We start from the raw sequence: 13,051 nt of genomic DNA, 5'->3' as shown, positions 1-13,051 counted from the left end.
CCCCCCCGCCTCTGCCCACCCCGCGCCCCCCGGACCGCTCTTCTCATTGGCTGAGGACATCTCCCCCTAGTTCTGATTGGCTGCCCCACTTTTCCCTCCGCCCGGCGCACCGACCGCACGCGGCGAGCGGCCGGGACTCAGCTCCGAGTCCGGTGTAAGAACCAAAAGCTAGTCTTAGCTCTGCCAGGGGCGCGGGCGCACGTGCGGGGCGCAGAAGCCGCCCATCGCGTGGTTTCAGTGGGCTTGGTGTTCCCACCCGAGGGCTCGCTCGTGGAGCCGTGCCCGGCGAATGGGCGCATGAGGAAGAACAGGGAAATGGACTGCTATTTGCGTCGCCTCAAACAGGAGCTGGTAAGAGCGGAGCCCACAGCGCGGGCGGGCTGGCAGGGCAGTTCTGTCCCGACGGGTACGTGGCTCCGGCCCCAGGCCCGGGGGAGCTAGGACTTGTGCTGGGCGAGGAGGACCGGAGCGGTCGCTAACTGGCAGGCAGAGGGAGGGCCTGTCGGGGAAGGGGCCCCAAGGAAACTTCGGGCAGAGTTGTGATGAGATCGGAGCAAGTGACAGACCCAGAGCAACCAACCAGGCTGAAATGGGACCCAGAGGAACCAGGAGCGAGAGGGCGCACCCAGAGATGGACTGGCACACTGACCCAGCGAGGCTAGGGTGGCTGTCTGCTGTCTGCCTGGGCTTGTCTGCCAGCAGGGAGGGGGCTGGCAGCTGTAATGACGGGGGAGGGCCCTGCGCGGGAGGAGGGGCGCCGCCTGGCTGATCGCTAACGGGAGTTGTAGAGGCCCAGCCAGATGTCAGGTCTGGGCTTGGAGAGAGTGCAGGGAACGTGCGTGCGGAGGCCCCGGGGTGCAGGGGCCGGGAGAAGCTGTCTGCCTGGGCTTGTCTGCCAGCAGGGAGGGGGCTGGCAGCTGTAATGACGGGGGAGGGCCCTGCGCGGGAGGAGGGGCGCCGCCTGGCTGATCGCTAACGGGAGTTGTAGAGGCCCAGCCAGATGTCAGGTCTGGGCTTGGAGAGAGTGCAGGGAACGTGCGTGCGGAGGCCCCGGGGTGCAGGGGCCGGGAGAAGTAGCTTAGTCTGGGGAGGGGGTGAATCACCGAACGGGGGTGGGAGGGGGTGACTGAAAAGCTATGTTAGGGAGGGCCAGGTTGATTCTCACTGACTCAGTACACCACCTGCCTCCCTCCTCCCTCCCGCTCCTGCCTTTATGATTCGTCAAATCCACCAGAATTCAGGCAGATGTAATACATCAACACCTTCTCTCCTCTGCCTCTCTTCTTCAACAGTCTCTTGTGTCTTTGTTCTGCCTCTGACTTTGTCTCTCAGTTTCTCTCTCTGGTAGTTTCTCTTTGGACTCACTTTGTTCCTCGTCTTTCTTTTTAGAGCCAGGGCACCCACGTGCACAGCACAGACCTGGGTCCAGAAAGTGCCAGCTCATAGCTGTCCAGATTCCATGACAGCTTTCCACTTCTGCCTGCAAAGGCTCACTCTTCCTGCCGGGGAGGGAGCTTGGCAGTGTGTTGGGGCCAGCTTTGGAGGGGGAGTGAGGACTAAGCTTTAAGTGGCAGGTGTTCTCCTTGGTACTTCCCGACCGAGTCACCCTGGCACCCTTCCTGTCTGCCTTCTCAGGTTAATGATCATTTCTTTAGTCCTTCCTCCTGAAGCCTTTCTGAAGTGACAGTTGTAAAAGTTACTGGTCCACAGAAGTATATCTTTGGTGAGAGCCAAAGTGTCTTTTGCTGCTCTTCCTAACTTATATCATGCCCCTCCTGTACTACTGGTATTCACATGCATCTCAGACTGGGATGGTGGTGACAGCCCACAGGTACACAACTCTCCTTTTTCCCATTCTCGTGTCCAATACCAGAAAGGAGAACAAGATCATCACAATGTCCAACATCCATGCTGAGGAAAGAATCTAATAGAATCCTCTTCTTTGTGCTTGGAATAGGGGGCCACACCACCCACGTCAAGCTCTGCCTAAATGGAGGGTTTGTGGGTGTTCCTGGCATGGGCTCGAATTTTAAAATCCTACTGATTTGCATTTTATACAGCACCCTAGGTGGGAGGTGGTGAGGGGAGGAAGACAGTCTGTGGATGCCAGGAGAATTTAAAAAGGCGAATAAGAATCTGCACTGAGCTGAGCTCCAGATCTTGATTTGCACCCTCTCTGCCAAGGCCACAGGCCCCCAGTGCCTAGGAGAAGGATTGGGAGAAACTGAAGTCACCCTGCTCCCCATCAACTTTCATTTGGCCTTTTGTCTGAGTAGTTCCAGCCTTTGACTCTTGGAGAGGAAGCCAAATGCCTGGCTTGGGGCCCAGAATGACACTCAGATGGTAGAGCAGTGCACCCCTCCCTGTGGTCTCCACCCCCTCCCCAGTGCCAGCCAGAAAGGAGACAGCAGAGGTATTTGAGCCTTACTCTCTGACACCTCAGCCTCAAGGCTTAGGTAGCGGGACCAAATCTGAGTGCCTCTGTATCCCAAGTGGAAGCAAAGGGGAAAGTAGTGCTGAGCCCAGCACTACTAAGGACTGCAGGAATTGAATTAGATGAAGCTTGGCTGTGCTGGGACAGGGAGATTCTGGCTTGTTTATACCCCGGATGGGAGGTGGGAAAGGCATACAGTTGTCTTATAGCATGAGCTGGGGTGGGGTGGGGTGGGCTTTTGCCCTGCAGCTGGTTCATCCCAGGCAGGATTTCTGTGCCTTGCACCCTAAGGTGGTTTGTGCCCAGGAATGGCCTCCTGTAGTGTTGCTCATTCTGCATCATTTATTTCACTCAGTTCCCTTCAGGAAGCAAACATCCAGCAGACACTGTGGGGATAAGATTGCTGCATAAGGAAACCCTTAACATGTTGTGAAATTATCTTTGTCCAGGGTGTTCTCTGCTCTCCTCCTCATCCTGGTCCTGTCCTTGGCCCAGAGAATATAGACAACACTCTGTTCCTAAAGACCAAAGTAGCAGAATATCTCATTTTCTTGAAACAAAATTTGCATTGTAAGAAGTGAGTACTGGGAAGAGGCTAAAAGTTCAGGGATCCTGGCTCAATTAAGTTGATGGCTAGAGAGTGGGCTGTTCCTCCTGCCTGGAAGGGTAGGGGTCAGATTTCAGAGATGAAATGTGCCTAGAGAAGTAGCAGCAGCTGACACACTTCTTCATTAAGATGAGGGAGTCAGGGCTGCAAGGACTCAGCAGAGAGCACATCTCTCCCCTTCCAGCCGCCAAAGAGGGGCCCTGCCTGAAAGCAAGGCCTTGGGACCAGCTGTTCCTTACACATAGTTCCCTTGTGGGCTCCCTGCAAATGGGACAGACACAGACATGTTGAGGAAGCAGATGTAAGGTGCCCCCAGGGCATTCCTCCTGCATTCAGGTCAGTATAGAACAGATAGAATACATAAAGCCTGAGTGATCAGGGCTCATAAAATACAGCCAGGTTAGGAAGGCTTCCTGGCAGAGGGGGAGGCTGGAGGAGCCATCTTCTGGGATGTCCATCCTAGCTGAGATGTGGGGAAGCAGCAAAGCCTCTCAGATGGAGGCCGTCCTCCTAGGCAACCTGGTGTTCCCTGAAGGTACTTCTCTATCTCTGGTCTTTAGGAACCAGGACCCTAAGGCAAAACGAACATCAAGGGAGGCAGAGTTACAGTAGGCACTGTTTTTTAGCTCTTGGTGTAAAAGAACAAATTTCCTTAGGCAGAAATATAGCTTTTGCAAAGGATCTCATCCTAGTCTCCTTGGTGTTTAAAGCAAGGAGGAAGAGAGTTTTTGTGCACTTTAGACTAGGATCAGTTAAAAGAACATGGAGCATGGAACTCGGGCCAGGCCAGCTTGAACTTGGCATATTATTTAACCTCTCTCTGCCTTGGCTTTTCATCTCTAAAATGGACTTTTAAAAATACCTATTTCAGGGCCAGGGATTTAGCTCAGTGGTTCTGCTTCCTGCCTCGAAAGCACACGGTTCCAAGTTTGATGCCAGTACCCAAAACAAAAACAAAAACAAAACATAAAAATACCTATCTCCAACTGGGCCTGGTGGCTTAGGCATATGATTCCAGTGCTCTGGGAGGCTGAGGCAGGAGGAACACAAGTTTAAGCCCAACCTGGGCAATATAACAACTTAGAGAGACCTTGTCTCAAAATAAAAAATAAATCTGCTGGGGACATAGCTCAGTGTAAAGGCTCTGGGTTCAATCCCCAGTAACGAAAAACAAAATAAAAATAAAAAACAAATGAAAACACCCAGTTCATACAGCTACTGTGAAGATCAAATGACAATGTAAGTAAAGTACTTTCCCTACCTGTATGTCTTTATCACATAACACGGTTCCTGATATGTTGCAAGGACTTGGTAAACTCTTGAAGTTGGGTTGACCAGACTGGTTTCCTTAAAGTCATTTATTCACAGAACACAGCAGGTATTGAGATCTAATATAGTTAAGGCACTAACTACACACTAACACTGTGGTTACAAAGACAAACAGACACAGATCCTGTCTTCAGGGAACCTACAGTTTAATAGAAAAGATAATAATGCGTGTTGATGTTTACATTAATATGCCAGCATATAATGTATTGTGCTGTTTAATTGCCAAAGCAGCACTAAGAAGTTGTACTTTATTTCCATTTAAAAAAAATCAGAGCCGGGGATTTAGCTCAGCGGTTCTGCCGCCTGCCTTGCAAGCACAAGGACCCGAGTTCGACCCCTGGTACCAATAAATAAATAAATAAAATTTTTTAAAAAATTAAAAATCAGAAAATAGAAACGTGAGGAGGGAAAGTGAGTTGGCCCAAGTCAAGGAGTTGATAAATAGCAGAGGTTAGATTCAGACCCAGTCAGCCTGACTGTTGAACTTACGGTGCAAACCTGTAGAGTAAATGTTTGCAAACCTCTAGTACAGAAGCAGGATATGTGCTGTGGAAGGCAGACTGGCTCAGTGGGCTGAGAAGAGAATAGTAACCTCCACCTGGAGGTCAGAGCAAGCTTCCTGTTGTGGAAGAAGTAGCAGTGAGCTAGACACTGAGGGATAAACAGGGTCGTGCACAGCATTCTGCCAGACAGTGAGACAGGAGCAAAAGGCACAGAGCAGAACAGTGCAGATGTCTGAAGACCAGATTGAATGTATGCGGAACATTGGGCATGTACAGAGAAGTAGTGGGCAATAGTGCCGAAAGGGCTTTGAGGGCAGACTCTGGAGGTCCTTGAATGTTATGCCGAAGAGTCTGACTTCTGTGTTCACTGCTTGGGGATATGCACTGGGACCGAGCAAGTGATGTGGAGTGGAGAAGCGGGGAGGGAGGAAATTGAGGCATGAGAGTGAGTTAGGTGGTTGTTATAAGGATCCAGGCAAGAGTACAAAGGCCTCAACTAGGAAGAAGAAAAGGAAGGTAACTTCGTGGGGTCCCTTGGTTCCTTGAGGAATTTGACTGTAGGAGAGAGGAGCTAAAGCTCAAAGGGAAGAGGAATTGCTGGGCCAAAGGACAAGCCTCTCAACAAGGTAACTAACATTGGGTCTCTCTTTCCATTGTCTCTCTGGCCTGAACATGTGAGCCGCAGTAGAGGGTTCAGTTAGGAAAGTTGGTTCATCATTTCACATTGCTCACTTCCTCCTTTCTTTACCCTTCTCCCTCCTGCAACACTTGGCACAGTTTTCACTTTACCTTCCTGTTGAGAATCCCAGCCAAGAGCCACGAAAGTCCCTATTCACTGAGCTGGAGAATGGGCCACTTGGCAAAAACAGGGCTTTTCCCATTTCCGGCAGAAAGCCTCGTCAGTAGCTTCGTCAGGGACTGAAAGGAACTGTATGCGGATCTCGTGAGTAATGGGGGTGGGGAAGTGAGGCAGGGCACACTGCCAGTTCCTTGGGCAAAGCTGAGCCTGTGTCAAAGGATTCTGGCTGAGTGGGGAGAGGGCGTGAGATGGATGGATGGAGGGCACAGCTGCAGGATCAGTCAGGGGCCCAGGGCAGAGCTTGGGAAGGGAGCCGAGGATGCTGGCACCTCTTCTTCCATCCCCTCTCCTCCCACACTACAAAGGGCGCAGAGAGTGTGCCCTGCAGGCAGTGGGGGAGGCCGCCCATTGACAGCTGACCCAGACTACCCTGCTCAGGGTGTGGGATCTGGTCTCTCAGTGGCATCTGCCCCTCTGGCCCGGGGAGGCAGCTCCTTTTCCTTCATCCCTTAGTGAAGAGGAGCGTCAGTGGGAAGGAACTGAATTGGCCCTCGGAGGGTGGTTTTGTGCTCTTCCTCCTCATCTGGTGGTACAGGCCGCTGACTGGCCTGGTTTCTTCTCACTATTACCCCATGAGGCTGAATGGTCAGGGATTATGCGGGCGTGAAAGCCCACTGTCCTGGAGAGGGGAGCTGGCCTTGGGTCTCAGCCCTCCCACCGACAGCTTTAGGACCGCAGGAGCTAGAGCAATGTTTCTCTTGGTGGTGACCAAGGCAGCTTCTATATTTATAGCTACTGTCATTGATGGCAAGCCATCTACTTTGCGTGCAAATTCCTTTATGAACACATTTATTTGCATTTAACTAAAATATTAAACAGAAGTCTGGATCACGAGTAGATAACGGTGAAAATAACGACAGCCAAATGGGGCATATTTGGGCAGCACAGAGAGAGGATGATCTGAGATGATCGCTAGTTTCCTAATCCATAGAGTGGGGTTTACTCTACCTGCCTAGTCAGCCTCCTGGAGCAAGTGTGGGGCTCAGGCAGTGTGAAAGAACTCGTGCCAAACACATGGGAGGGCCTATTATTCACCAATTCAGAACCCAATGCATAAAAGGTTATTGAATTTGCCTAGTGGCTCATGGCCAAGTTAGCTAGGGCCGAGGTCAGTCAGCTAGGTCTCCAGAAACGGTGTGGGGCTCCCTCCCACACTAGGGGGGAAGTGGCAGCTACGCAGCTCCAAATACAGACTATACCGCATGCTGAGGTAAACCTCAGTGAGCCAAAGTTTGATGTGCAGAACATGTTTAAGATGAAACTGAGTCCTCGAAGGTGCTAGGGGTGGGAGCTGGACTGAGTGGTGGTGGAGGAGGCAAAGAGCAGGGTGAAGACCATTGAGGGCCTTTCTCAGAAAGGATTCGCAAGATATTCCCTGGGCTTTGCATCGGATGGTGGGTAGTTCAGTCACACATGTGGAGTTGCAAGGGAAGTGGCTGTGAAATCCATTCCTACTCAGACAAATCAGGTCCAATCAGACCCTGCAGCTGACCACAGAGAGCAAGTAGGATAAAGCTGTCCTGAGGAAGAACCTGAGGCTCAGAGACATTAGGATGCCCGAGGAACTCAGCAGCTTCTCGTTTGAAGATTGGGATTTAGAGATGTTTACTTCTGGCTGCCTGAGCTGGCCCCACTCCTTAGCTCCCACTCAGACTGCTCCCTCTTCAGTCCTGAAGCTCAAGAAGCTCAGATCAGAGACAGTCCCATGCTCTGGGTGAAGACAGCAGCTTGGCCCCTGGCTTTTCCTCTGGGGGTGACATCATCCCCTTGGGGCTGGTGGGAAAGGCTGTCCCACTGGCTCCCTTCTCTGTGAAGACCCAAGGGATGCTCCTGCCCCCACAGCCCCTGGCCTCCGGGTTTCCCACAACTCAACTTCCTTCTTCCATTCTCTCAGCTGCCTCCTCCCGCTTCCCTGCCTGCTAGCACCTGCCTGTGGCTGGGCTGAGGTCAGCGTGAGGGTAGGCAGGAGGATGCCCAGGCTTCCTCTTCCTTCCCCTCACCTTCCCCTGCATGGGGCAGGGCTGCGGGGGAGAAGGGACAGGACAAGAGATGTTTCCCTTATCCTGTCATTACTATGTGTTCATTTTCAATGAGGAAAAAGTGTTCTGGAAGTACACAGGAAGCCTTAAATGAACAGCCAGCATTCACCCAATCCTTTCTTTGTGTCATATAGAGGTACACATTACCTCATCTAATCTGTATAATAGTTGTATAAGACAGAAGCTGTCGTTCTCATAATGACTGCAGAAATTGAAAAACAATTTAACCTGCCCAAGTCACATAGCTACTACACGGCTTAACCGATACAGAATATTACTTCTAACATGCGTGCAATTTCAGCCCTTATTTTCTTAAATGGGGCCTTTGTTTTATGGACAGCCCTGAATTCATGCATACCCACGCATTCATTCTTGCTGGAAAACTTGTGCAAAATGTCAGCGTTATTTCTTATGGATTTTTCCATACTGGGTAAAACCAAATGGGGTCATGTCATTCCTCCCACTGCCTCTGACCTGGACTGTGTTTTGCCTTCTGGAAGGAAGCCTGCCAGCCCAGACTTCTTGCTGCTTGGTGAAATGAGACTTGGGAAGTGTCTCTCTCTCCCTCTCCTCTCTCATCTCCGTGTAGCAGGTGATTGAAGGTAGCAGGAAGTTTGCTGAATAGATGATCTGTGGGGGAAGGGGCAGTCTGTAGGACTTACTGTATGGTTTATGAGTATGTAGCTAGGTTCTGGGTATAGACCTCATTCTCTGCTCACCCGTAGTGCTCAATAAATATTTCACGAGCAGCTAGGACTTCAACTTGTGAAGGACATGGGGCAAGTACATAAGCAGCAGGACTTTAGGGAAGAACATCTTAAAGACCACAGACAAGGCCCCAACAGGAGTGTGACGAGTCCATCCAGGGGAGAGGGACACGCCCAGCACTGAAAATCCTGTCATGGGTCTGGACTGCAGATCCGATTTGATTTGAGCCTCGCAAGGCTGTACTTGCAGGGATCATTTCTACAGTTGGTTACTAGATCCGAGTCTCTGAGCAACGGAGAGCCACTAAGGTGACCGGAAGGATGCGTTTGAGAAAACTGGTCAGGCACTCATAATATGTCTGGTGTCCTAAATAAGGCTCCTGCAGCATTTCAGGGGTGGAGGGAGAGTTGCAACACATCTAGGGGAGGACTCCAACATGTATGTGATTAAGTTGGATGGGGGAGGGATGGTTGAATGCAGGAGCCAAAAATGTCTCTTGAGGTTCCAGGCAGGTGTAACAGGAAAGTGGACTGGGGGAGAGGGAAAAATAGGGAAGTCTGGGGGACGTGGTTTGCCAGGATGAACTGAGCTTGGTTTGGGGCTGAGTCTCCTGTAGTTCTGCCCTGGCTCTCAGCAGCTGCAGCCAACTACTTCTGAAAGGAAGGGTCCAGAAGGCAGAAGCAAAGAGGTCAGGGCAAGGGCCATCGACAGCAGGCACAGCCACCCATGCGCTCCCTGTTTCTTGCTGCTGCCGCCACCGCTCAGACTCCTGTACTTGCCCATGCTCATGTCAGGGCTGTCAGAGCCTCAGACCACCATGTCTTTCCCTACCTTGGGAAGGGGCACAAAGCACAGGCAATCTTCACACTCCAGCAAAAGCCTCCTTGCCTTCGGGGGCACAAGTCCTCCACTGTCCTTGAGTGCTTCTGGCTCACTGAGAGCCTGTCTAGGATGCCTCTCCCTGCCAGGCCCAGGATTGGTAGGTGAACACCGGACCCTGAAGCTTCAGACTGTCAGCTGCCAGTCCGGCCCAGCCTGCAGAACTTCCCTGCCTGCCTTGCCAGCTCCCTACCCAGCCTGCCCTCCAGGCTTAGCTCTGAGCATTAAGACAGGAGGTAAGATGATCCTGCGGGTCTCTGGGGGGCTTAAGAAACAGATGGTCCCCGAACATGAAGCTTGCTGTGAGTAACATGATCAGGATCTGGGGAGGGAGCTGGCAGGACCAAGGCAGCCCAGGTCCAGGAAAAGTGAACTTTGTGAATGTTATCAGACAGAGCCTCTCCTCCCCAGCCTCCAAATGTGGCCCTCGCCCAAGTCAGTCTCTCGGCCCCTTCCAGATGGCACCTGAGGCTCTGTCCTCAGAAAAGGGGTCTAGAAGAACTGGCCTCAGATACCCACTCTTCCTTGGCCAGGGCGTACAGCCAGTCAGGATAAGAAGGCAGCAGGAGTGCTGGAGCCACATCTGAGGGCAGCTGAGAGAGGACAGGTGTTTGGGAGGGAGAGACAGGGCTGGGAAGAGCTAGGCAAGGGCTTCCAGAAAGCGGCAGTTTCCTGGCCTCATTTCTCTGCTGGACAGTCAGATGTAAAGACCCTTTCAACCCCTCTCTCTTGCTGTGCAGAAGACACAGTAGCCTTAAAACCAAGGCTCTGCCCAGCCACATGCAGGCTGTGCTTGGTAGTTAGGACTACAGCATCTGGGGTGAGTCAGTCCTGGAGTTTAGTCCCAACTCTATGAACTGTGTGACCACAGGTGAGTTAACTTCATCCCTACTACAGTTTCTCTACTTGTTAAACTGAGAACGGTAATAGCTACCTCAGTTCGTATAGAGATTAAATGAGATGATACATGTAACTAGCATAATTTCTGTCACATAGTAAATGCTCACAAAATATCGCCTCCATTATCACCATCATCCACCAGAGAGAAAAAGGCCCCAGACAGCAAGATGGGTAAGCTTGGCTACCCTAACTTTGGGCACCCTCAAATTGGTCTCAGCTGCATCTTTTTACAACTTAACCTTGGAAAAGTAACTTATGTGCCTCAGCTTTTCCATCTGTCAAACGAGAATAACAGTCACTACCTCACAGGGTAGCTGGGCGATTAAATGAAGATTGTTATATATTACACAGCACATGCACACACACATACATGTACACACGTACGTGCGTGCATGCGGTCCCTAACATTGATTTTGGACTTTCCCGTGGTATGAAAGTGTACTCATTTTTCTTTTCTTTTTCCCCCTTTTTTATGTATGCTGTACAACACGAGATATTCAACCCCTTAGAAAACAGCCTTTATTGTGTTAGATGGTTTTGCCCAACTATAGATTGATGTAAAAGTTCTGAGCACATTTAAGTGAGGCTAGGCTAAACTGTGATGTCTGGTAGGTTAGGTATGCTAAAGGCATTTTCAACTTACTACGGGTTTACTTGGCCATAATACGTAAGAGGAGCAGCATCTGTGTGGCTTTTAGGACAGTGCCTACCTCAGTTCCTTTGTTGCTATTAATGCTATTTCCCTTGTCTAGCTTTAATACATTAAAATCTGTCCCAGAAGGAGCGTCACTGAACTGGGCTGTGGAGAGGTGGGTGGCAAGTCTCGGTTCAGAGCCAGGAGGAGAAGCCCTTGTGGTTCACTGGCCAATGCTCTCTCTGTCCCCTTCAGATGTCCATGAAGGAAGTGGGTGATGGTTTACAGGATCAGATGAACTGCATGATGGGTGCACTGCAAGAACTGAAGCTCCTACAGGTGCAGACGGCACTGGAACAGCTGGACATCTCTGCGGGGGATCCTGTACCAGGCTGCCTTGAAAGTCCCCAGACACGGCCCAAGTGCCCTCTCCAGGAAGGAGGCAGAGATCCAGCCAGGCCTGTGGCCCGCTCCTCCCCCTGCAGCCACCCTTCTCTTGGCAGCAGCACCAAGTTTCCAAGCCACAGGAGTGTCTGTGGGAGGGATCCCCACCCCCTGTCCAGGACACAGCTGCCAGAGCACCAAAGCTGTGCCCAGCAGGGGCCAGAGTGGGTGGAGCCAGATGACTGGACCTCCACATTGATGTCTCGGGGCAGGAACCGGCAGCCGCTGGTGTTAGGGGACAATGTTTTTGCGGACCTGGTGGGCAACTGGCTAGATTTGCCAGAACTGGAGAAGGGTGGGGAGAAGGGGGAAACTGGCGGGGCAGGTGAGCCCAAAGGAAAGAAAGGCCAGCCCTGGGAGCTGGGCCGCAAGTTTGCTCTAACAGCAAATATCTTTAGGAAGTTCTTGCGTAGTGTGCGGCCTGACCGTGACAGGCTGCTGAAGGAGAAGCCAGGCTGGGTGACACCCATGGTCTCCGAGTCCCAGTCCCAGTCCCAGTCTCGGGCCGGACGCTCCCAGAAGGTCAAAAAGTGGAGCCGTTCCAAGGGCTCTGGACACTTCCCCTTCCGGAGTGCAGGGAAGTCCAGACAAGGGGAAAATCCCCACACAAGTAGCCCCAAGGCCATGGAACCCTCACCTTCGGGCTTTGATATTAATACAGCCGTTTGGGTCTGAACCCTAGAGGGAAAGTTGACTGAACCCAAAAGACCAGTCCCTATGCCGGGCCCCTGGGGAGGAGGGCGGGCGGGTGGTATGGCTGTCAGAAGCCCAAATCCAAATTCCGTTCCTTCAGAAGGGAGGGAGAAGCCAGAGTTCTGGGGCAGGGCTGACTGGAATGCAGTTGGGAGAGGCTGTCACAGGGTTGGCAGGGGGCGGAGGGACAGCTCCTAGAGAAAAGTGTGTGTGTGTGTGTGTGTGTGTGTGTGTGTGTGTGTGTGTGGTGCTCACTTTGAGGCTCCAGGTGACAGTAGAAAAGGGACAGGAGATCGAGAAATCCTTCTGACTTTCCTCACTGCCCTCAAAGACCTCAAGTGAACATTGTGTGTAGAAAAGGGAACTGGGCCCCCAATAAAGGCCTGTCTCTAGGGCCCCCAACCCTATAGCTGTCTGCTTCCCTGGCAAGGTACTGCTGCAGGCACAGGACCTGAAGCCCAGATCTGTTACCCTGCCCTCTGGGGGATGGGGGACAGAGAAGCCAGAGGGAATCCTAACCCCCAGCCCTTCCTGTTGCCATAGAGATTTCAGCCACTCCACGACCCTGGGAAATGGGCTGGATAAGGAGGGGAGTGAATCACAGCAGCCAGGGGAGCTGGGACCCCTCTCATGTGTTATTTGTGGGGTATCGATGTACATCACTCTGCACGTTCAAAAGCCTCACATCCGTGCTTTCCTGTAAGTGGGCAGGCGAGGCAGGCAGCATCAGATACGCTGCCTGTGCCCCTACCTCCCAGCAGCTCTCAGAGCCTCCACCCCACTCCCTGTCTGTGGCTCCTAACTCCCTCCTAGGGGCGGAACATGTAAATTCACCAGCCGGGTGAAGGCCAGCCCACTCTAAAATTCCCAGTGCTGTCACTCAGCCCCTCCCTGCTAGACGCGGCCCTAACCTTGTCTTCCCTCCTCCTCCCTAGTCAGCGGGGGCGCCCAGCCACCAAGGCTCGGGAACTGCGGCCTCTTATCTTCCTAAAGGCGCCCCGGGGGCGTGGCGCGGCGAGACA

At 52.2% G+C, this 13,051-nt stretch overlaps 1 protein-coding gene across 1 annotated transcript; it reads left to right on the top strand.

Annotated features, from left to right (window-relative positions):
- The first annotated feature begins 109 nt into the window (after window positions 1-109).
- Inka2 (inka box actin regulator 2) lies at window positions 110-13,045 on the top strand. Its single transcript, XM_010606064.1, has 2 exons — window positions 110-351; window positions 11,148-13,045. The coding sequence occupies exons 1-2, from the start codon at window positions 298-300 to the stop codon at window positions 12,009-12,011; spliced, it is 918 nt and encodes a 305-aa protein (XP_010604366.1). The 5' UTR covers window positions 110-297; the 3' UTR covers window positions 12,012-13,045.
- Window positions 13,046-13,051: the final 6 nt, after the last annotated feature.

The sequence above is a fragment of the Fukomys damarensis genome, unplaced genomic scaffold, assembly GCF_012274545.1.
Source record: "Fukomys damarensis isolate Sample0158 unplaced genomic scaffold, DMR_v1.0_HiC HiC_scaffold_33, whole genome shotgun sequence".
NCBI lineage: Eukaryota > Metazoa > Chordata > Mammalia > Rodentia > Bathyergidae > Fukomys > Fukomys damarensis.
Note: the sequence above shows the minus strand (reverse complement) of the source record. Positions and strands in the feature narration are given on the sequence as shown.

Excerpts from the sequence above, each read along its gene's own strand:
- Inka2 (XM_010606064.1), top strand. The coding sequence starts at position 298 with ATGAGGAAGAACAGGGAAATGGACTGCTATTTGCGTCGCCTCAAACAG. Across the intron at positions 352-11,147 it reads GTCGCCTCAAACAGGAGCTG|ATGTCCATGAAGGAAGTGGG; the intron begins GTAAGAGCGGAG and ends TGTCCCCTTCAG.